Source organism: Helobdella robusta (assembly GCF_000326865.2).
Source record: "Helobdella robusta unplaced genomic scaffold HELROscaffold_2, whole genome shotgun sequence".
Taxonomy (NCBI): Eukaryota; Metazoa; Annelida; class Clitellata; order Rhynchobdellida; family Glossiphoniidae; genus Helobdella; species Helobdella robusta.
In genome coordinates this window covers 6,615,930-6,637,970 of record NW_008704083.1, presented here as the reverse complement: position 1 = coordinate 6,637,970, position 22,041 = coordinate 6,615,930, and the positions used below count along the sequence as shown (strand labels likewise).

The 22,041-nt window shown below is 34.2% G+C and overlaps 1 protein-coding gene across 1 annotated transcript; it reads left to right on the top strand.

Annotated features, from left to right (window-relative positions):
* Positions 1 to 740: 740 nt before the first annotated feature.
* HELRODRAFT_188352 (hypothetical protein) lies at positions 741 to 20,037 on the top strand (the record flags this gene model as incomplete). Its single annotated transcript, XM_009017528.1, has 35 exons — positions 741 to 776; positions 1,607 to 1,844; positions 3,740 to 4,142; positions 4,218 to 4,486; positions 4,686 to 4,824; positions 4,973 to 5,103; positions 5,268 to 5,387; positions 5,492 to 5,650; positions 5,901 to 6,125; positions 6,280 to 6,348; positions 6,525 to 6,665; positions 6,790 to 6,978; positions 7,127 to 7,582; positions 7,822 to 8,037; positions 8,321 to 8,419; positions 8,627 to 8,836; positions 9,251 to 9,493; positions 9,818 to 9,996; positions 11,539 to 11,779; positions 12,108 to 12,223; positions 12,325 to 12,544; positions 12,826 to 12,992; positions 13,390 to 13,580; positions 13,792 to 13,966; positions 14,256 to 14,496; positions 15,035 to 15,147; positions 15,341 to 15,575; positions 15,759 to 15,896; positions 16,146 to 16,307; positions 16,610 to 16,738; positions 17,091 to 17,291; positions 17,752 to 17,946; positions 18,258 to 18,588; positions 18,845 to 19,070; positions 19,507 to 20,037. 35 exons carry the CDS (start codon positions 741 to 743, stop codon positions 20,035 to 20,037), a joined length of 7,134 nt encoding a protein of 2,377 aa, XP_009015776.1.
* Positions 20,038 to 22,041: the final 2,004 nt, after the last annotated feature.

Genomic DNA, 22,041 nt, shown 5'->3' with positions numbered 1-22,041 from the left:
AATTACTCTTCTAAATTTTTATTTCTTATCATTAATTATTACTTTTTTACTACCAAAATAAATGACAGGAAGGTTGTTTTTCATAAATATATAGCATATAAAAAACTTTTTGACAACATAGAATTTTTTCCCGAACAAATTCTATATAAAAAATTTCTATATATCGAATTTTTTTGGAACCGTAAAATTCGTTATCTGGACTGGAGGCCAGACTGTATATGAAGAAAGATAGGGGCACGAGCAACTGTTGGTTGTTGAAATTTTTAACTTTCTGCAACAAAATGCTTACATGCTTATTTCTTTATTAACTTTTTGATGGTGTAATTAAGGTAAAAGTTTGGTGGTTGTCATTATGAAGGTGAGTATGAATGATGGTTGTGTAGGTGAATATAAGGAAGTGGATCACACACTCACACGCACAAATAAGATACATACGCATTTTTTTATATATGTTTGTGCGCGTCACACACTGTGTAGTTTAAAGTAATAAAATTCTAGAGAAACAACATATATATATATATATATATATATATATATATATGTTGAATATATATATATATATATATATATATCGTAATAACTGTAAAATTTTTCCTCTTGAATAGTTTAGTCTTTCCATATTTTTCTTCACATATGAATCTACTTTAAAAATTTTGTTTAGCTTCAGGTGTTTTCTTTTGATTTGAATTTTTTTATGTAATAATGAATTATTAATATTGATAGGATATATCAGGTGTAAAATGGAGAATTTCAAAATAAAACAAGCGGAATCTAAGGTGACCGGTCTATATTTTTTGTGCATTTTTCTCCGTTTACAACATCTACACTAGTCTTCTCTATTATTTATAAATTATAGAATAGACCACAGCACAGCTTTACTTTTATTTTTTTACATACCTTTCTAATTTCTTTGGTTTGTGTTTAAATTTTACTAACTAAATTCTTAAATCACAATGACTGATGCTAATTTAATCCACTATGCTGCCTGATCTTGATCTGGCATACTGCTGAGTGACCACTTGGTTGTTTTTAATTAAGTTACTAGGCAGTAGTCAGGTTAATAATTAATTTAATTGACTAGTTTGTTATACCAGTTACAGCTAGTAGTGACTAGCTAGCTTGTAGTCTAGTCTTATAGTCTCTTGTAAAAAAAAAAGACTGACTGCTTAGCCTTCTTGGCCTGCCCCATCCATAGCCATAGAAATGCAAGAGCAATGGTTTCCATTAATATTGATTTTGGTCATTGGCAATGTCATACATTCCTCTTCCCAGCTAAAAGGTTTTAAGAATTTTCAATAATTGTTTGAATTTAAATATTTGGACAATGTTTTCCACTGTTTTTTATTATTTATTTATTTATAAAGTTTTTTATTTTTCATTATTATTGTCATCTTAAGACTCAATGTTAATAATTACAGTTATTATTTCTGTCTTTATGAAAACATTAAACAAACTCAATGGTGAAACATGCTATTTTAAATTAAAATATTTTATTTGCCATATATTTGACTTAGATTGAATTTAACTATTTCAGCATATAATTAATAATAAATTAATTATTAATTGCATCACAGATGAAACCCCTCCATTACATTTCACACAACAGCCATTAGAGGATAAGCCCGACGTGATTGGCAACACAAAAATATTATCATGTCTGGCCGACAGCAACCCACCAGCCACTTACGACTGGATCAAAAATGATAATCTCATTGTCAACTCATCTCTCAACTCGTACTTAAAAATTTCCAACATTGGTCTGAAAGATATTGGGGTGTACCAGTGCATTGCAAGGAACAAGCTGGGATCACTCCAGAGCATGAAAGTTAATGTTAATGTGGCATGTTAGTGTTAATAATTATGCTATCTATTTCAACTCTTAATATTTTGTATCTTTGTAAGCTATGGAATGTATACATACATTATACATACATATCCAGATATATATATATATATATATATATATATATATATATATATATATATATATATATATTCATGTGTGTGTGCATATATTCATATATATATTCATGTGTATGTGTATATGTGTGTGTGAATAAGTATGTTTTACGTTGGTCTATATATTTATTTGTGTTTCAATAATTACAAACGACATTCTGATAAAAATGTAAAAGAGTTGATTACTTAATAATTTTGATTCCATTTTTGGTTTTTTAAGATTTGTAATATGAATGTGAGTTTACATGCACTAAAATATTTAAAATATGCTCTCGTTTTTACAATTGTCACTGGTAATCATTACTAGAAAATTATATTTTCTTTTTGATTTCCAGATCATTTCTTTTCATTGATATCATTTCTTTGATTTCTTTGTTTTGATTTGATGAAACAAAAAATGTCAAATGTCATATATATATATATATATATATATATATATATATATATATATAAATTTATATATATAAATATAAATATATATATATATATATATTATTAATTATTAATGAAACATTTATAAGCGCTAATTAAAATCAAAAAGTTCTCAAAAGCGCTATCTATAATTAAACAAAGTCAAAAAAGAAAAAAGTACAGTACAGTCAATGGCGGTAGTAACAAACAAATAATTATTCACTTAACAACAAAATCAAAGCAAAAATAAGTAAGTTTTAAGTTTCTTTTTAAAATCATCAAGTTTCAAATCTTTAGTTCCAAAAGATCTCGGTAAGCTGTTCCAAACCATTGGTTCAGACACTGCAAAATCTCTTGATGCTATCTGCAGATTGACATCAGGTACAACCAGCAAAATGCCATCATCTGATCTAAGGTTCATACCACTCATCATTATAGACTTTTCTTTTATTTTATCTATCAAATAACTTGGTAACAAGCCATGCACAGTTTAATACATTAAAATACATATTTTATATTTAATTTTTTTCTTTATAGTAAGCCAATGAAGGCTCTTAAGAATTGGAGTAACATGGTTAAATTTGAGACCTCCAACAATCAATTTGGCTGCTCTATTCTGAATAGATTGAATTGCAAAAATAGACCTATCTGGCAAACAGTAAAACAGACCATTGCAATAGTCCAATCGTGAATGAACCAATGCATGCACCAAGGTATGAATAGCAGATTTATATAATGACTTACGGAGTTTATAGAGTTCTTGAATCTGTCCGGAGCAAGAATTTGTTATCATCTTTATATGATCATGCATCGATAATCTAGAATCAAGAATGAAACCCAGATTAGTTGCTTTGTCACTAAATTCTATTTTAACATCTCCTATTTTCACTGAATCGATATTAAGTTTCATCAGCTGCTGCCATGTACCTATTGGAACAAATTTTGACTTCTGCTGATTTAATCTAAGACCATTGTTTGACATCCAATTATCAATGTCATTTAGGCAGGTTACAAGTTTGTTGATTTCAGATTGCAGTAATTCTGGCTTATTACTAACTATAATCTGAATATCATCAGCATAGGCATGATATTTAAGACCGAAAATACCAATTACTTTTAAAACTTCAGCGGTATACATGATAAAAAGAATAGGCCCAAGCACTGAACCTTGTGGCACTCCTGATGTCAAAACCGTTTCATTAGATAACACATTATTGAAAACTACTTGTTGCTTTCTGTCAAACAGATATGATCTGAACCACTTGATAACAGTACCAGAAATACCATAATCATATATATCAAAAAGTTTTCAAAATATTTATATAATTTATAATTTATATAAATATTGATACTTACTGATAATACTTAGACATGGAGAATTTTCCTGGACCTGCTATGAACATAATCTCAGGAGCAGTGGGAGAGGATGTTGTTTTGTATCTTCCTTCCCTATCTAGTTACCCACCAGCGATCGTCGAATGGAAAGATGTTAACAACAGCAACACGTTGATCAGCAGCTCTCAACAGTTTCATGTTTCTCTTAAGAAGGACCTCATCATTTTGACTTTGAAACCTTCAGATAATAACAGGTTGTTCAGAGCTGAGGCATCCAACATTTTGTCACCTCTGACTACAACTAGCTCACTGTTTGTTTTGAGAGTTCAAAGTTCACCTACATCTGCAATCGATCAGAAGTTTTTGATTTCACTTTCTGATGTAAATGCCACCGTTGGAGATGATCAAATTAGTTTTGAGTGCCTACCTAGCTCCAGGTTCATTTCCAATTAATGTTTTTTGAATTGTCAATTGGTCTCTTATTACCGAATTTTATTTTTGTTTTGTTTTAGAGGGCAGCTGGTTAGAACTATCAACTGGTATAAAATGTCATCTGAAAAGAAGGTGCAATTAGAAAATAATGCCTCAAAGTACTTGCTCTCAAGTCTTCGTAGAGTGCTGACCATCCTGAAGCCTGCATTGGAAGATGCTGGTACATACCAGTGTGAGGCTATCCCGTCATCAACGTCTTCATCGTCATCATCGTCGTCGTCGTCATCATCATTAGTTGCATCTTCTGCTCAGCTCAATGTGTTCTGTAAGAAATTTGGTTTATTTGTTGGTCAGCATTAACAATCAGGAAAATAATGTTGGTGTGATAATTGTATAATGTACAATGTTTTATAGGGGGGTAATGTTTTGTTACATTGCAAAATATATACCGAAAACCAATTTGATGAAAGATTGGAAATAAAATAATTGTCATTGTTAATATTTCAATTTTTTTAAATTTTGATTGGTTTACACGTATTTTGTTTCAGTCAAGCCAACAGTAGCTGAGAGTTCAAGGAAGATGGAAGTTGAATTAGGGAGTGATGTGCATGTGTCGTGTGCATTGCAATGCATTCCTGCTTGTAAAACATTTTGGTACAAGAATTCACTGAGTCTGGTTCTTGATGAGTTAGCCTTTTTTTAATTCATGTGGTAATTTTCTTCCTTCAATTATAAAGTTTTACAACATTCATAATAAAACTGTGATTGTTATTAAATATTTTTTCATTGGATATTATAAGTTATGTATTGTAAAAATGTAGAAAACATTTCACAGGCGTATATCGATACTGTACAACGGAACCTTATCATTGCATTCCATGCATCAAAGTGACTCAGCTGTTTACCAATGTTTTGCTTCAAATCCCGCCGGTGTCGTCACCACTGCAGCGTGGATTGTCGTCAACAGTTAGTGAAATTTGATCTTCACCTAAATTTACAAAATTCTAATTACAATTTATGTAATTTCACTGATTTTTTACGAGTGAATTTTTTTGTTCGGTTAAAGTTTGTTGTATAATTTGGATAATGTGAATTCTAGCCTGTTGTTGTTACGATACACTCCACTGCAGGTTCTCCACCTCAGATCATCAGTGCTCCCACAAACACCACAGCAGTAGTTGGGACAGATGTGACCCTGATGTGTGAGACATCTGGAGCACCAACACCCTCCATCACTTGGTCTAAAAGCTGTTAGTTTTCAGTTTTTTCTCTATCATCTTGCCTTTTGTTTTAGTTTACTAAAGTTTATTTCATGAAATATTTGTTATATATTGATTATTATTTTCAATGACAGCCCAGCTAACAAAACTGAATGATGATCCTAGGAAGTTTCAGACAACTGCTGAGGGATTGATAATCAAACGTGTATCTAAAGACGATGAGGATTTGTACACGTGCAACGCCTCCAATGCTCTGGCATTTGATTACAAATCCGCTTATCTCACTGTTAAATGTTGGATTTCTTTTTAAGTTTATTTATTGTTTTAGTATAGTTTTTTTGATTTTATATGAATGATGTTGCTATTATAACGAACATTAAATTGTTCAACTCTACACTTATTCACCTTGTTATACCAAAGAAAATATCATTCATCCACAAAAACTTCAAAATACGTTTTTGCTTCAAAGCGGAAAAACTTTAGTTTTCTAGAAATTTATTGCTAAAGAAACAATGATTGAATATTTTGATGAACTTGTTTCAGTTGCAACGGTGATAACGTCAGCGCGTCACCAGAACTATTCTGTTGTGAAAGGTGGTCGAGCCACATTGGAATGTTCGACGTCACATGATGAAGATGTTGCCGTGTCGTCGGTGTGGTCATTTGTTAAGAACAACGTTAACATTGTTCTCGCGTACAACGACAGATATCATCTCGTAGCAAACACCGGCTCCCTACTCATATCTTCTGTTCGCAACTCTGACATCGGTTGGATCATTAACTCTTCTATCTTATTCATAAACATTTCTCTTGTTACTCTCAGCTATCCCAGTTATTTCATTTTTTAGTGCAAGGAATATTGATTTTTAAATTTTCCGACTATGTAATTTGCTGCTTTTATTTATTGATTACAACAATGCAGGCATGTACAGATGTGACGTTGCCTCACTGGCTGGGAATGATTCACTGGATGCCTTCCTGAGTGTGATAGGTAAGTGAGGTGGTCACTTTTCATTGATTGTCTCACATTCACTTGGTCAATTTTCTGTTATTTGTTTTGCCCATTTTATTAAAATATTAAATTCATTTGACAATGCAAGAACTGTTGCAACAACCTTTAAAAAAAATTTTGCCAAGTAAATTATATAAAACTAAATGTGAATTCAGAACTACCTCAAGCTCCATCCACTGTGGATATATTGTTGAACTCGTCGACCAATCGATCTATCATTGTTCGTTGGTCACCCGGATATGATGGTAACACACCTCTCTTGGGTTACGTCGTCAGGATCTTCAACAGTTCCACAGGTGTGTCTCTGAGTTGTAATGCAATTTACAATTTACTGAAAGCTAAATCAAAAGTTATTACTTTTTAATTTGAATTCATTTGCCGACTGGAGCAATAATTATTTTGTATGAATCTGAAAACCAGTGAACCCTACGAAGTGTGGTCCGATGTGGATCACGATAAGCAACAGCACCTCACCGTTTTCATCATCGTTCGTCATCAGCACCAACTTGGTGCCGTCTCAGACGTACGTCGTCTGCATCAGTGCATTCAACTCTGTCGGTGAAGGGGAGGGAACTGTTTCTACTTCATCTGTCACGCTCCCTCAACAACGTTTGTTTATTTGTTGGATGCATTTTTTCATTTTCAAGTTCTATGACGCTTTGGTTGTTTTTACGATTTAGTTTTGCAGTAAGTCACTGCAGGATTATTTATAGTTTTTAATAATAATTCAAAGGAATTTATTCAAATTGATTTTTAGCGCCAAGCGGTGCTCCTCAAGGCCTATGGGGCAGTGCACGTTCAAACAGTTCAATAGTTCTGCAGTGGTCAGCGCCTGATTCAAGCACTTATAATGGCCTACCTCTCGGATATACGTTGCGTTATAAGTTGTTTGGCTACCCTGATTTGACCTCAACTAAACTGGACATCAGTCCATTCATGCAGAGGGTGACGTACGACGTTGTCAACCTCATCACATGGCAGGATTATGAGTTTTCTGTTGCTTTGTATAATTCTGCTGGTGATGGAGTCTTCTCAGAAAGTGTCAAGGTGAAGACTGATGAAGGGGTTCCAATTGAAGCTCCAACTACCCTCAGTGCTAATGTTTTGTCGTCAGAGGGGGTGATGGTCAGCTGGATGCCTCCTCCACCGCAGTCCATCAATGGAATCAACATGGGATACAAAATTTTCTTCATTGAACCTCCGCTGAATTCAAGTATTTCTTTTATGATAAATTAACGATGATGTTTATAATGAAATTTTACATTTCAAACTATATAAAACCTTTTTTTCAAACATTCTATCAATCACGACATTCACTTCCATTTTTGCTGTTTAATTCAAACTCCCAATCTCATGTACCTGCTTTATAATCATTTATGCTATAAATGTAGCAATTAGCTTAATTTTTTAAATTTCAAACTTTAAAAACGTTAATTCTGTATTTCTTAACAGCAGCTTCACCGGGTCCATTGAACGAGGGTAGGAACACGACGAGGTCTCTTGTGTTTAGGATTGCATCAGATTCCAACAACATGCTAGGTCTGCAGAGGTACAACGTATCCAGTGGATTGAAAAAGTATCAGCTGTATTTTATTTCCATATGCTGTTTCACATCTAAAGGGGATGGTCCTCTTTCTCCCTATCTCACTGTCAAAACGTTTGAAGATGGTTGGTTCAAATTCATGTAGTTACACAACGCACATACCATGCACATCTTTACTTATTTATGTTTAATACTAATTTTAGCTTCTCCATGTAAATCTATTACATTATCAATCTATCAAATCAATTAACCTTAATTGTTCCTTAAACTAAAATCAGTGAAGGATGTTAAACTAATCGGTATTGTTTGTTTAACTTTAGTTTAATCTGGTAGTTTTGTTCTGACTACATTTATACAGTAGCAATAAATTAATGCTTAGACATCATCTTTTACTATTGTTGTAAACAGTACCAGGGCCTGTTGAGGATGTCAAGTTTATGGATGTGAAAGACACATCCCTGGTTCTATCCTGGATACCCCCTCATTTCACAAATGGTATACTCCTAGGTAGGTAATTATTTTTATATCTGTGAAACTGCATTTTCTTTTTCAATTCTGGCTGACTGATAAATTAATTTCCATTTGCAGTAACCGTGATAAAAGTTCATTTTTAATTTGTAACTATCTGTCATTAAACATTTCGAAATGAGTTTGACACAAGATATCATAAATAATTCATTTATTAAATTACGCTTACTTTCTTCTCGTGACAAGGCTATGACATGCGTTACTGGGCGGAAGCATCTGAAGGCGTGGCAAACTACAATGCACTTGTAAATGAGCTCTCCATAGCGGCACTTGCTACAAACGTTACAATCTATGGACTTCGATCAAGCACTCGCTACCACTTTGAACTGGCTGCAAGGACGAAAGCTGGCAAGGGTCCAGTTACTGGTGTCAGCATCCTGTCAGGACTGACACCTGGTCAGATCGTCGTTGTCTTTGTAACAAATGACCCCTCTTTGTTCTTGTGTGTTTCAATATTCAATTATTCTATTGTGTGAATTCTGTTGTCTAATTTTTGCAATGCAAGTTGACTGTCTGTCTGAATATTCTGATGGTGGGATGGTAAAGTGCCTGGATTTGATTGCAAAAAGATTGCCGTCTACCATATTTAACGTGTGCGGATGCGTGTTTTCACGTGTATTTACATGCACTGTGTATCCGTTGTTGATACCACCGAAAAATATTGAAAAGAAAGTTGTTATAATAATTAGTTCTGTAATTTGCTAAATAAGATCTTTAACCTTACAAGAAATGTATGGCTTATTAATAAATATCAACTGAATTGTGTACCTACTATCATTATTCTTTTATCATGCTGTCTATTCTATTCAGTTTTTCCGTCGCCTCCTACTTCACTCTCCCTCTCTGACGTACAAGAGAGATCCGTGACGTTGTCTTTCATTCCTGGTTTTGACGGATACTCATCCATTATATGGTGGATTGTTGATTGCAGATACGACAACATCAACGCGGACTTGCCTGATGACATCAACTCTGGTTGGCAGCACTTTGTTGACGTCAGTGCTGAAGAGGATCAAGTACACAAGGATCAGAGTGGACAAGTATCTATCAAAGGCAAGTTTTTATGATCATGCAGCTGTTTCAGCGTTATCTAGTTTAGAGATATTATCAATGTTCATTGACTGTAGTAATTAATCCCATTTTATTAAAAATAAACTCAACAAAAATTATAATGGTTCTGTAGTTGATTTTAAGGGAGAACAATTCTTTCATTGTGACAAATACATGAAATTAAAATCCTGTTTGACTGAGCCTGACTGACTTTGAATGCTTGCGATGTGGAAACCGGTACGGCTCATCATATAGCTTATTAATTAATGAATAGCATTTAATTTTAAAAAACTTTTATTATATAATTGTGATATTAATTTTTTCCAGTAAGCAATCTGCGTCCGAACCTGAAGTACCAGATGAGAGTGTCGAGCAGAAATGCAGCTGGCGAGAGCAATGCCAGTCGACCGTCTGCCGCGTTCTTCACTCGACCGGCCGTTCCAACGAACTCTCCATCACTTACTCTTTCAGCCATCAATTCAACCTCTCTATTTCTTCAATGGACAGTTAGTATTTGGTGGCTAATTTTAATTTTAAATCTTTATTGTACATTCATACAGCATCCAGCCTTTTGTCATTTGCAACCCAATGATAATGCTGAAATTCGAATATTTAATTGTTTTATCATTTACATTAATTTCATTAATTTTGTTTTGTGCTTGATGGTTATAAATTTAAGTTTATAACCATCAAGCTATAGATTTTATTTTTTTCGTTTTATTTTTGTTTGTTAATAAGCTGTTTTATGTGGAAGGGGGATGTCGGACGCTTTTAGTGTTAAGGTAGGAGTGCATCAAGGATCAGTGTTATCACCGTTTCTGTTTGCAATTGTGATGGATGTGTGTGGAAACATAATGGAGGGGTTGTTATTTGAGATTTTGTATGCAGATGATTTAGTCTTGATGGCTGATAACATGGAAGAATTGCAGTTAAAATTTGACAGATGGAAAAATGTTATTGAAAAGAAAGGGTTAAAAGTTAATATTGGTAAGACGAAGGTAATGGTGAGTGGGGAAGGTGGGGAGCGAGTGATAAGTAAAATAGACCCCTGTGGGGTATGCGACAGGAGAGTGAAGGCTAACTCGGTATTGTGTATAGGATGTCAGAAATGGGTGCATAAGAAATGTAGTGGTGTGAGGGGGGCACTGAAAAAGGTGGAAGGCACGTTCAAATGTAAGAAATGTGTTCATGGTGTGATTAATAGGACGGACGCAAGGACGGGGTTGAGTGGTGGTATTGAAAGAGTGGAAAGCTTTGTTTACTTAAGGGATAAGCTGAACGCGGATGGAGGATGTTTGAGCGCAGTTACGGCTAGAGTTCGTGTAGGATGGATGAAATTTAGGGAACTGGGTGGGGTATTGTGTGGAAAGAAATGGTCAGTGAAGATGAAAGGGAGGGTATATAAAGCATTTGTGAGAGCAGCGATGGTATATGGTGGTGAAACTTGGGTGTTGAAGAGAGAGGAGGATAGTGTACTGCAGAGGGCTGAAAGAGCTATGGTGAGGATGATGTGTGGGGTTAAAGTGAAGGATAGGAGGAGTAGTACAGAGCTGATGTCAATGATGGGACTGAATGAGGACATTGTGACATTGATAAGGAGATCGAGATTGCGGTGGTATGGACATGTGTTGAGAAGGGATGAAAGGGTCGGGATTAGGCGAGCGTTGGAGTTCGAGGTTGAAGGAGTGGTAGGAAGGGGTCGTCCGCGATTGGGATGGAGAGAGCAGGTGGAGAAGGACAGGGTGAAAGCGGGGTTGCGTGATACTGAGGCGAGTGACAGATGTGGATGGCGTCGAGGGGTATTTCGGTTTCATCATAGGTAGCCAAACGGCAACCCCCGATCTCGGGGAAAATGTCGTCTAAACGTGTGTTGTTGTTGTTGTTGTTAATAAGCTGTTTTGTATAAATATAAATAAATGTGAATGTTCATTTGAATAAGTGGTATTCATTTATTATTTTGTCACAATATTATGTACATTCTATTTTATTAATTTTAAAACGTTTAAAATTTTAAATATCATAATAATACAAATACACTTGTGTTCTAGCCAACAGCATACGACCATTGGAATGGAGATGGTGCTGTGTACAAACTTCAATGGAGGGTAAGTAACGACGGAGTTAACAACGTAAACAGAGATAACAATGAAATCAAATTGTCGCCCCAATCATCATCCCATCGTCTGGTCCAACTGCACGAGTTCACATGGTACAATGTTTCAATCAGTTCATGCAATAGTCTTGGATGTGCGACGGCCATGTCTGCTCTCCAGCAAACGCTCGAATTCGGTTTGCTCTTTTTTCAACGTTCATCATTTATCTTTAATTTCATGTTGCGATTTATAACTTCAATCAAGCTAGGATAAGTGTAAATTTATGACGATTTAGTACTTTTTTCAATTGAACTGGAATAATTTTTTGCTCATATTTATAAGAAGTATCTATAGAAACTGCTAAAATTATGACCGAAAGCTTCAAATTTTTGTTATGTTATTCTTTATTGATTTGAAAGGATTTAGACTCAAATTATTTTGAATGAAAAAATTACTTCACTGGTCTAGCTGTTTTTGATATATTTCATTTTGATATAAATCAAAATTTATTTGAATTATTTTAGCACCATCCACAAGTCCTCCAAACATTGAACTCACTGTAACAAGCTCGTCGTCTGCAATCATCAGCTGGTCGTTAATTGCAGCTGACCACTGCAATGGAGTTGTGCTCGGATACAAAGTCTGTCATTATTTCCATCTTTCGTATTTGTCATTTCATTTTTTTAACAATTTGTAAAAAAAACCTACTTGAACATGGAATGATAATTCTTTACTGAACAGCTAACCTACTGGCCTGTTGATGAGATTAACGTGCAGTCACCTGCATCATCATCGTCATCAACAGCCAACACTTCTGTCATCATACAACCACACAACGTCACTTTCTTTAATCTAACATCGTTACGATACTTCCAATGTTATGCATTCCAAATCTGCGCCTTCACTCGTATTGCCTGTGGAGCGTGGAGTGATGTTGTTACTTTCAAGACCTTTGAGGATGGTATGAGTTGTTCTTCAAATTATTAATGTTTCATGTTTTTCGTTTGATGCTTTACGTTTGATGTTGTTGGAATTGATGGCTTTTTTGTTCGCAATATAATTTTATTTAATATTTTATTCTTGATAATTTTTTACAGTTTTTACCCATTAGCTTCAATGTTTTCAATACAATAAAAAATACAATCATTGCTTATTTTGGTTTCAATTTTTACATTTTTTTCAATTTCAATTTCCTCATCTTTTCCAAATCATAAATTAATGACAACCTTGAAATTCACTTAGTTCCTGGTCCTCCAGCTGACGTGTACTTCACACAGATCTCCAATACATCTGCCACTCTGCACTGGGATGAACCAAGCCCTCCAAACGGAGTCATCATCTCCTACAAAGTCACTTATTCTCTCTACAATAACTACAACAATAATGATAACAATCTGAATAACAAATATGTTAGTGTTGATAACATCGATAAGAACACAAGATACTTTGTGTCTTCAAATCTATTGTCTAATTCATATTATGTGTTTGTGGTTGCTGCTAGAACCAGAGCTGGATGGGGTTTTGGAAGAAAAGCTTTAGTTTTCACATCTGATATCAGAAGTAATTTTTGTTTTTATCGTTTAAATTTTTTTTAACTTTTCTAAGCAGAATTTATTTTATAATCGTTTCAATTCACGTTTAAAGTTTTTTAGATGTTAAAAGTTTTGCTTGTTCTGAGTTTTTAAAATTAATAACGTAATATGTATCAGTGCTGGTAATAATATACTTGTTGCAGTACTGCCAACAACACCAAGCCAGCCTTTGATTCAGTCTACTACCTCCACATCAATGCTCATCTCGTGGCAGATAAACACTAACGATGATCTCTTCACACTTTTAAGAAACTTCTCCATCCAAATACAATCCAGACCATTAGGCTTGAGTCGGAGCAGGCGACAGATTGGTGCTGCTGCTCAGAAGCTACCACCTCAGCAACAAAATGCTGAAACATTTTTCATAACAGTCCCTCCTGACTCCAGTTCATTCAACGTTACCAAGTATTCAACTTTTTTTTTCTCATTAATACGATTAGTTGGCTGATAGTTATAAAGTGATAGGTTTGGAATTGTAAAATATGTTGCTGGCATTTTCAAGTTTTATCTATTTTATTATATTATCAATTTGTATGTCATCAATTTTTCTTTAATTGAGCATGAAAGTATTTTATTTTATATAGATTTAATTTTACTAATTTCCATTTCGTTTTAGCTTGCGACCGTACACTTCATACAAATTTCGAGTTGCAGCATACAATGATGTTGGAACAAGCCCATACTCTGATTGGTCAGATGAGAAAATGACTCTTCAAGCACCCCCTTCATCTCCTCCCATTGAAGTTTCAATAAAAATTCTTTCACTATCATCTGCCCTGCTGTCTTGGAAGGTTGCTTTTGTTCGATGAAGAATTGTTCATACTCATTTTATTTTCAATTCACTCGATATTGAACTTACAGTAAATGTTTTTAAATGTAATTAAAAGAAAAGAGAATATGAATATGAATATGATTGAAAACGTTGACAGTGAAATTCGGTTTTGCAAAATATTTGCAGATTGATTTAACTTTTAACTTAATCATTAATTTAAGAATATCTTGAATTGAAAATGAAGATAAATAACCAGACAGACATTTTTATGTGATCGTTTGTAATCATTTTGTATAATTCATCATCAGCCTCCTCTAGCACCTGCATCAAATGGCGTGTTGCTAGGATACGAAGTGTTCCATTCCATTAGTTCTCAGCAAACTCCAGACACTGATAACTGGTCCACTGAACTGATTAATGACCCTGATCAGACCAGCTTTGTGTTTGATCATTTGAAAAAATTTACATCCTATTATTTCAAGGTGAGATGTTACAATTCTGCTGGCTCCAGTGATTTCACTCCTGTGTTGACCAAATTCATTGAAATCCGTAAGGAGCATTTGTTTTGTTTTTTTGCATACTATTTTTTTCATTTTTTTAAACTAGTTTTTCATTCGTTTGTACTGAAAAAAATAATAAATTTTATTCCATTTCAATTATATTTTTTAAATACCTACTTATTTTTATCATCATTGATATGTAGCAGAAAATGTTTAATGAACATTGTAAAAATGATTATCAACTGCACAACTAAAAATCCCGCTGGTTAAAAACCTGCCGGTGGAAAATGTGTTGTTGCACTGTGCGAGTTAAATTTTAAGCTCTCTCTGATGTCAGCTGGACCTACGTTCGAATTCTTCAAATTTTTGCTCGCCCGCATTTATTGAAAGTCAGATGCATTGTCAGTTAACACTGGAGCATATATACATATATTTATAAAGAAAACTAGGCTGAGGAAATTTGCTGCGTTCTTGTTCATTTGTAGATTGTTCACTTGTTCATTTCATCTTTTTTTGATACTAACATTAAAACTATTTGTTAATACATTTTCATTAATTTAATAAAACATACAAAGCTCCAACGACAGGAGTTAAAAACATGAAGGCTTCTAACATCACATCAAATTCCGTTTTAATATCATGGGAGTATAGATTATATGCTGATGAGCTTTACAATCTTGAAAACACTCTTGGCTTCAAGGTTTTAATATGCAATATATTATAAATTGTAATCAATAAATAATCTGTATAATGTTAATGAAATGATTATATTTAGTCAATTTATGCTTACAGCTTCATTGCTTTTATTTTAAATTTTATTAGGACATTTTCAACAAGTCATAAAAGTTTTTTAGCACTTATAACCTAATTTAATAAATTAAACTTTATTTCAGGTCATATATTCGGCAAAAAATATGCAGAATGTTTCGATAACTTTGTTTCTCTCGTCATTATCACCACAACCGTCATCTTCGTCTTCGTCATCCTCATCAACGTCACATCCGTACGTGATGTCTCTAACGAAGTTGGAAGCATACACAAGATACACAATTGACGTACGATCATTCAATGACGCTGGCGATGGAGCCTCAGCCGACCACCCACTGGCCTTTGTCACTGATGAAGATGGTAGCTTGATTGATATTATTATATTATTATTATTGTTAGAGAATTTATATTGCACCTTTGCATTGATTCATATTATCGTACTTATTGTTTCACAGTGAGATACATGTGCCAATAATATGGTCACCATACACACATGCATCCATACACCCATATACATCAAATGTATAATATATGCACGCGCAGTGCCATCCAATATATCCTCTCTTTTGTTGGTGGTTGCTTCACCATCTTCACTGAACGTCTCTTGGTCGCCTCCCTCCAAACCGAACGGAGATTTGCTAGGGTACGAACTATCCTATTACCAAGATGCCGATGTTAAAGGTGAGAATTTATAATTTTTCAATGCGGAGTCACATGTTTTTCTATATTAGGACAAGTTTTATTCCGAGTTGAATTGTGACTCATTCAAATTTTCGTTATTATTACTGATTACTTCTGCATGAAAGAAGCTAATAAAGCGTCTATTAGATGAGTTGATCGCTTTGTTTCTAAACAAAATAATAATAAGTATGATCGAATTATGGAAAGTTTATTTTTCAATTTCGTTAATTTCCAACACAACTGGTTCAGGCGTCAAGAAGAGCGCTCAGCTGCAGTTGCCATCAAACACGAGCAAGTACGTCATCAACCAGCTCATAGAGGCCATGAATTATGTTGTGATCATGAAGGGCAGAACCAGGGTTGGCTGGGGTGAGGAGGTGCTGAAGAGAATCAGCATGTTGCCTTGCTATGGTTCGTTTCTTATGCTCTCGTTTATTTAAGATTCGTTTTTTGCTCTATTGTTTTATATACTTTGCATGGAAGCAGTGTGTGTAAAGAAAATTTTTGAATTAAAATTTAATAATTTACGAAATTCGGATTTAGCTTTTGTTTGAATTGTTGTGAATATCAGTAACCAGTTAAATAAAATTTTTTAAAAGTTTATTATGTATTCAACCATTTTTCCTTCACTTCGTTAATTAAAAAGTTAGTTGTTAATGAATTTGCTTGGGCACAACTGCCACCAATGAATTTCATGCACATAACCTCTGCAGACTGTCCAGGAGCTCCTTCCAAGCCATCCTGCACTCTGAGTGGCAGTCAGTTGGAAGTGACGTGGCTGAATGGGGTGGCGGGTCGTGACCCGATATTGGGCACTGTGCTGCAGAGCAAGGTCAAATCAGGTCAGGCGGTGGTTTCGGCAAGTGTTATAAATTTTATATTGATGTTTTGTCGAGACAGAAAGTTGGAAAAAATGGTTTTGTGATATAGATAAATATTTGTTACGAAGATGAAAAGCTTGTGAAGTTTCTGTGATCAGCAGTAAAGATGTTTTCATTATGACAGTAGATTAGTTGGATCAGATTTGTTATAAAGAAGCCAGGTTGAGTTAGTGCGTAGTGGAAATAAGGCTATATCCATTCATCCTTGGCTTTGAGTGCACTTTATTAATGATCATTTACAACCGACAACATCACATCATCAAATCTTCCAACGATGCTCAAATATTAAGACGTCAACTCAACGAATTTGTAGACAGTGCATGGCAGACATCTGGAGAATCATACGGCTTGGAAAGTTCCATGAAAATCAATGTGATGTCATTGTCGTCATCGTCGTCCTCTTCCTCCTCACCGAGCAGTGATGCTGATGGTGATAGGATGGTGAGAGTGTTTCATTACAACAGGTGGGGTATGGGGGAACTGAGTGAACCATCTAATTTCATTCAACTGGCTGGTTAGTGCTATCGCAGTAATTTTAATGAAGTTTTTCATCTTTTTTTAAAATTTACAGATACTTCCAGTTTCATGATCTAATTTTTTATTTAATTCACATCTGCATATTTATTTTGGCAAAAATGTTATTGCCATGATGATTTTGTTTTTTTTTTCACACATGTTCACTCAACTTTTGTTTCTGTGAAAAGTCAACTACTAGTTTGAGTGAATTTCTGATTTGTTGTATTAGATCAGACTGGATTGCACCAACTGGTCTAAAATGATCAGTTCGCAATGAAATGGATTTGAATAGAAGTGAACTTTTTGACGCTTTCGTGAATTGCTTTTTAGTGGGCTTTTTATAAACCGTTTAACAACTCGTTAGAGATTTAATTGATTGATGATTAATACGACACCACTACCTTCAACAACAACAATAACAACAACATCAGCATCAACACCAACAACATCAACAACAGAAGTGATGAAACAATTGGACCGACCGTTCTACCAGCAGTGGTGGTTCCTCCTCATCATGGCTTTGGTGGGACTCATCATCGTCCTCATCATCACCTCTATTCTCATCCTCACTGGAAAGAACAGAAAGTTTAAGAAAAATGGTGAACAAATTTCTCACTTGTACCTTTTTGATTATTTTTTTCAAGTTGATGAAAGTTCCTCTATGAATGCGCATTAAACATTTTGAAGAGTTTTTTAGATCGTGTAGCTGCTGTAATTGTTGGCACAAATCTTCTTCAACTTTGTTTTTGCTATCTTGTTTTTGTTTTCGCGAACTTAAGATAAAATTTTATGAATATTATTTTAATGGCGCCAACGCTTGCTGATTGTTACAAAGTATAAACGATATTTGAAGATATTTTGTGTCGAAGTGTTGTGTGGGTTGTTTATACTTTGTGTTAATCAGCAATCATTAAAATACTACTCCCATCGTTTCCCAATTAAATTTTTTTCTTCCACTTGACAGCGCTGTCGAATCAGACGCCAGTGAAGCTGACCAGCCACAGTTCGGAGCCGCACGACGAGCCATTCACCACGTTCGAACTTAACCCATCTAAACTTTACGACAAACATAAATCCACTCCACTAACTAGAAACAACAACAGCAACAACAACGACTTCACCCCGAGTTTGTACAACTACAACAACACTTCCACACAAAATATTTTCAATCAAAACTATGGGGAGGAAGATGATGACGATGCTGATGACAATATGTTTGGCAGTCAGCAGCAGCAACAACAACCTGGACCACAACAACTTCCAATCATTTCCAATTCTTCGTTGTTTGCCAGCAGGTTCCAACAACAACAACAACAACTACAGTCACTGTCCCCTGCTTCTTTCATCAAACCTGTTATTTACAAGTTTGTGCTTGCCTTTTTTTTATTATATTTGGGTGGAAAAGTTTAAAGGTTGAAACCTAGCTTAGTTGTAAAATTTAAATTTTTGTAAAAATTTAAAGCAATTGATTCAATTCAAAATGTAAATTTTTTAGTTCTGTTATGCAAGTCAATTTAATTACTGATGATACTTTTTCTACGTTGTACTTAGATCAGTTCAGCGTTTAAAACAGCACAAAAACCTCAGAAGTGGCAGCAGTAACAATGCACGAAACAGCAGTAACATTAACAACAACACCCCCATGAGATTTGATGAGGAAGATGAGGACGATGATGTCCACAAATCAATTAGTAGTAGCAGCCTTTCTGAGAAGGAGTCCGATAGCAGTGCCACTGCTGCTACTGCTGCTGCTACTGCTGCTGCCAGATACCACTTGGTCAGGAGAGGAGGAAGTGGTGGTGGTGATGATGATAATGGTGACGACGATGATGATGATGACGATGACGACGATAATGTGGTTGTTATTATTATGGCTGTGATGTGATTGATAATGATGTTATAATAATTTGGTTGTAATGGTGATGTGAATATAATATAATTATTATGGTATGAAGATGGTCTATATTATATGTTTTTAAAAAATATGTCAAAACATATCTGACATGTGATTCAGTGTTTGAAAGATGAGTCATATTCGAGTCGTCTCAATATTTTTACACAATCGTTTTTCAGTCATCTCAACAATTTTTAATTTATCAATCGTTAATATGAGATCTGTTTTGATTAATATTTGCTCCAAATAACTTTTTAAATTCAAGATTCATTGGACTTTGTTGTACTACCATGATAAAAAAAATTTTTATTTCTTTTAGCCGACTACAGAGAACAGAAATAGAATATCAAGCAGGTTACACAATATCAACAACATTAACAACAACAACAACAACAGTAGTCACAACAACAACATCAACAGTAGTCACAACAACAACAACCACAACAGATCACCACAAGATGATTCCACTCCAATATTTATTAACCACTACGTCAATGATGACGTCCAGAGGTCGTGGAATCGATCAAACAACAACAGCAACTACATCAACAACAGCAACAACTACAACAACAGCAACAACTACAACAACAGCAGCTACAACCATCACAACAATTCACACAGTCAACTTACTGGCAACAGATCTTCTTACAGTAAAAATAAGACTTACAGCAACAACGACAACAAGAGTAGCAACAACATCTCCTATACAAATACCATGTATAATGCCAACAACGTCGACAATGTTGACGATAATTACAACAATTACAACAGTCTCACGAGTCCGAACATTGTTGTCAACAATGTTGCCAGATCGAGAGCACCATTGCCTGGTTTTTCATCTTTTGTCTGATGACCGACCGATGTACAGTGACCGACCAAGCAGAATTTCTACTTTTAAATCAAAAATTATTTTTATTTGTTTTATAATTGATTGAAAAATGTTTTAATCTTCGTGAAAACTTGAAATTATTTTGTAATTTTACTTTTTTTATGTTAAACATATGATATTTTTTTCATTGATTGTTCGACAAAATATTGTTATAATTGTAAAATTTATCAATTCCGCCATGTGTCCACGAAAAGTATGTGTAAATATTGAAGTTAAATTTGATTTGAATTTAATTTAAATAGAGGATATTTGCCTTAATAAAGATTTTCACATGATTTTAAGTTTTTATGCTATTATTATTATTATTATTATGAGAAAAAACATGGCAAGATTTTTTTGAGTTTTAATAAATGAATATAAATATATGTAGTTTGTCTGTATGTTGCGGATTATATTATGTTTCTTTTTAATTTCTATGACATGATGTAGATTATTATCATCATTTTGTATCTTGCACTCATAAGTTCAAGGACCTTATCATCATGTCATGTCACAGAAGTTTTGCATCAATTCTTATCCAATACTCATTTTGAGTTTTTATTTTTTCTTTTCTGATCATCGTCTCACAGAAATGATGGGGATGGTTGTAGCAATATCTTTATCATCAGCATGATGGTGATTTTCCATGCTCATTATTTTGTTTAAAAAATGAAATTCTCCATTTATATGATTTCTCGCAACGTTCATCATTATCGCCCCCCAGAGTTATTTTCAGTCTCATCGTCGTCTTCATCGTCACCATCACGAATATTACCACAACCACCACACCACTATCATCGATTCTATCTTCGTCATCATCGTCAACATCATTTTTATCATTATCACTATCATCTACGTAGTCTTATTTGAATCTGGATATATTGGTTTTTATAATTTATTTGGCTAATATTTGGTTAGAAATTCTCGTAAGTTTTATTTAATTTCAAGTCACATCACAACATCAACGTGATGTTGTGATTAGCATCTCTACTCAGTTTCAAGCAGCATCATCATCTTCATTCCTTTTAAGCATTCTTTTAAAAAGCTGTATACAATTCCCTACGTACATCTGTGCGTGTGCACTCATAAACATTTTAACAACTTAAGAATAGGACACCAAAGTACTCTGTCGTCTTGATCATTATCGCTATTGTCATCATAATCGTCATTATTTTATTCTCTCTTTCATTGTTATTTTAATCAATATCATCATCATTATTATTTTAATCGTCATCGTACGTCATCATTCGATCATCAAGTTGCATCTATTCTACTCTACTCTCTACTCTTTCTCTCTCTCTTTCTCTCTCTCTCTCTTTCTCTCTTTCTCTCTCTCTCTCTCTCACTCACACACACACAACACACATACACACACATCACATAGTACCTACTACCTACATACATACACTATTGTGGTTCTTCTAGGTGGTTCTACTACTCTTACTGTCTACCTCGTAATTCTTTGCTACGTTGAACATTAGGAGCTCTCCAGGGCGTCGTCTTCAATCTTATTTTTGTTTTTTTATTATTAAGCTTCTTATGAGATAACTGATATTATATTTTATCTTTTCATTTTCGTATAAATATCATTGTTGTTATTATTATTATTATTGATGTTATTATCATCGCCATCATCATCGTTATTATTGTTATTAGTGTTATTAATATTTTTATTACTGTCATGTTTGTCATCGTCATATCGCCGGTCGTCATCAGATGCCCGTTACTTCTATCGTTATTTTATTTTTCATGCCGTCAGTGTGGCGACTTTCTCGTCGTTTTTCCTGTTGTTGTTATTATTCTAGTTATTTTCTATTTCTATTTAATAATCATTTCTGGCATTTGTATCAATTTGTTATTTTATAGATGCGTATATCATCTTTTGTGCATTTCAATACAGATGTACGTGTATTTACTGTTTGTGTTTTGTGTATATGTTGGTATTTTTGTAACTGCTTGTTTGTATATCATCCATCACATGAGTTA